This window comes from Dendrobium catenatum, unplaced genomic scaffold, assembly GCF_001605985.2.
Source record: "Dendrobium catenatum unplaced genomic scaffold, ASM160598v2 original_scaffold_222584, whole genome shotgun sequence".
Taxonomy (NCBI): Eukaryota; Viridiplantae; Streptophyta; class Magnoliopsida; order Asparagales; family Orchidaceae; genus Dendrobium; species Dendrobium catenatum.
This window is the reverse complement of record NW_021540994.1, coordinates 806-2,262: the sequence shown is the minus strand read 5'-3', so window position 1 is coordinate 2,262 and position 1,457 is coordinate 806. Positions and strand designations below refer to the sequence as shown.

The following is a 1,457-nucleotide window of genomic DNA, read 5'->3' as shown; positions in this document are numbered from 1 at the left end:
CACAATAATTTGATTTTTAATTTAATTAATTTATAAAAAATTAAAAAAATCCATAATTAAAATAACTAAAAATCCATTATAACCATTAAATGAACGAAGTTTAACGATCGTACATCCTTAACAAAAATCCAAAAATAGGACCATTTCTAACTTTCTACGTTCTGATAAAAAAAGCTATATAAGAAGAAATCTCCTCTTCCTTTCTCACATCTTACCAAAAACCACCAATGGATTCCGGCGACGCCACCCAATGCCTCCCCCGCAATTTCGTCCTCGACGATACAGTCTCCAGAATGAGGCTCTACAACCCTTCCATCCTCATCAAGCAGCCCAAAATACCTCTTGCTTTCGCTTGGCCGGCCATCGACCGTCAGGCCGCTGTTGGCAACCTCGAAGTCCCCGTCATTGACCTATCCGGCTTCCTTCACGGCGATGAAGCCGCCGCACGCCGAGCAGCTAAGCAAGTCGAAGCCGCGTGCCGTGAGCACGGGTTCTTTCAGGTGATAAACCACGGAGTAGACGCCGAGATCTACGCGGCGGCCATGAACGCCATTAATGGGCTATTTGATTTGCCGTTTGAAAAGAAGATGGAGGCAGGGCAGGGGAAGGGGAGAGTAGACGGATATGCGGTGGCGCATTCCGACCGGTTCTTGGCGCTGCTTCCGTGGAAGGAGACCTTCACGTTCGTTCATGGCTTTAAGGGGGACGAAGCGCAGCGGACACCCGGTGCCCCCCACTTGAAAACGAGAAAATTATTTTTTCAAGTCGGCGCTGGAGCCGGATTTTCAAGGATAATGGGGGTAAAGCTCTGTCGTGTTTTTACCGTTTGGATAGATTATGTCAGAGAAGAAATAAAAAGTGTTAATGTATGATTATTATAATACAATTTAGAAAAAAAAAATCAATGGAATTAGTATGGAGTTAAAATTGAATCTAATATCTATATATCTTGAATAAAATAATTTTTTTTTATAAATCAAAGCTCAAAATGATATTTTTATTATATTTAGTTGATGACATATTAATGAAAGTATCATCTTGTTAATAAAATTAGGAATTTACATATGTCTATTAAAATTTATAAAATTGTTTTGTATTTATATATTTAATACATAATATTTTAAATCATATCAAAATATTTCTAATATTAATTTATTTAACAAATTTATATATTTTTAAACATATTTTTTGATGAAATTTAGATATTCAAATGATATTTAAGTAAATATTAAAATTTTGGTATATATATATATACACACAGATATATATACAGTTTTAATATTTTTAGGAAGATTATCAAATAAGCTGAAAAATTAATAAAATGGGAATTTTATGTTATTTTAGTCAATATAAAGTGAATAAATAAAAAATTGAAAAATTAATATTTGTGACTTTTTTAATGTCAACATGATGTAAATCTTTGTCAATCACTTGTGATTAAGCTATAATATAAGCCT

The 1,457-nt window shown here is 34.0% G+C and overlaps 1 protein-coding gene across 1 annotated transcript; it reads left to right on the top strand.

Annotated features, from left to right (window-relative positions):
- Positions 1-227: 227 nt before the first annotated feature.
- LOC114578924 (gibberellin 20 oxidase 2-like) lies at positions 228-800 on the top strand (the record flags this gene model as incomplete). The annotated part of the gene is made up of 1 exon (XM_028692528.1): positions 228-800. A coding segment is annotated over exon 1 (573 nt), but the record flags the coding sequence as incomplete, so codon positions are not given.
- Positions 801-1,457: the final 657 nt, after the last annotated feature.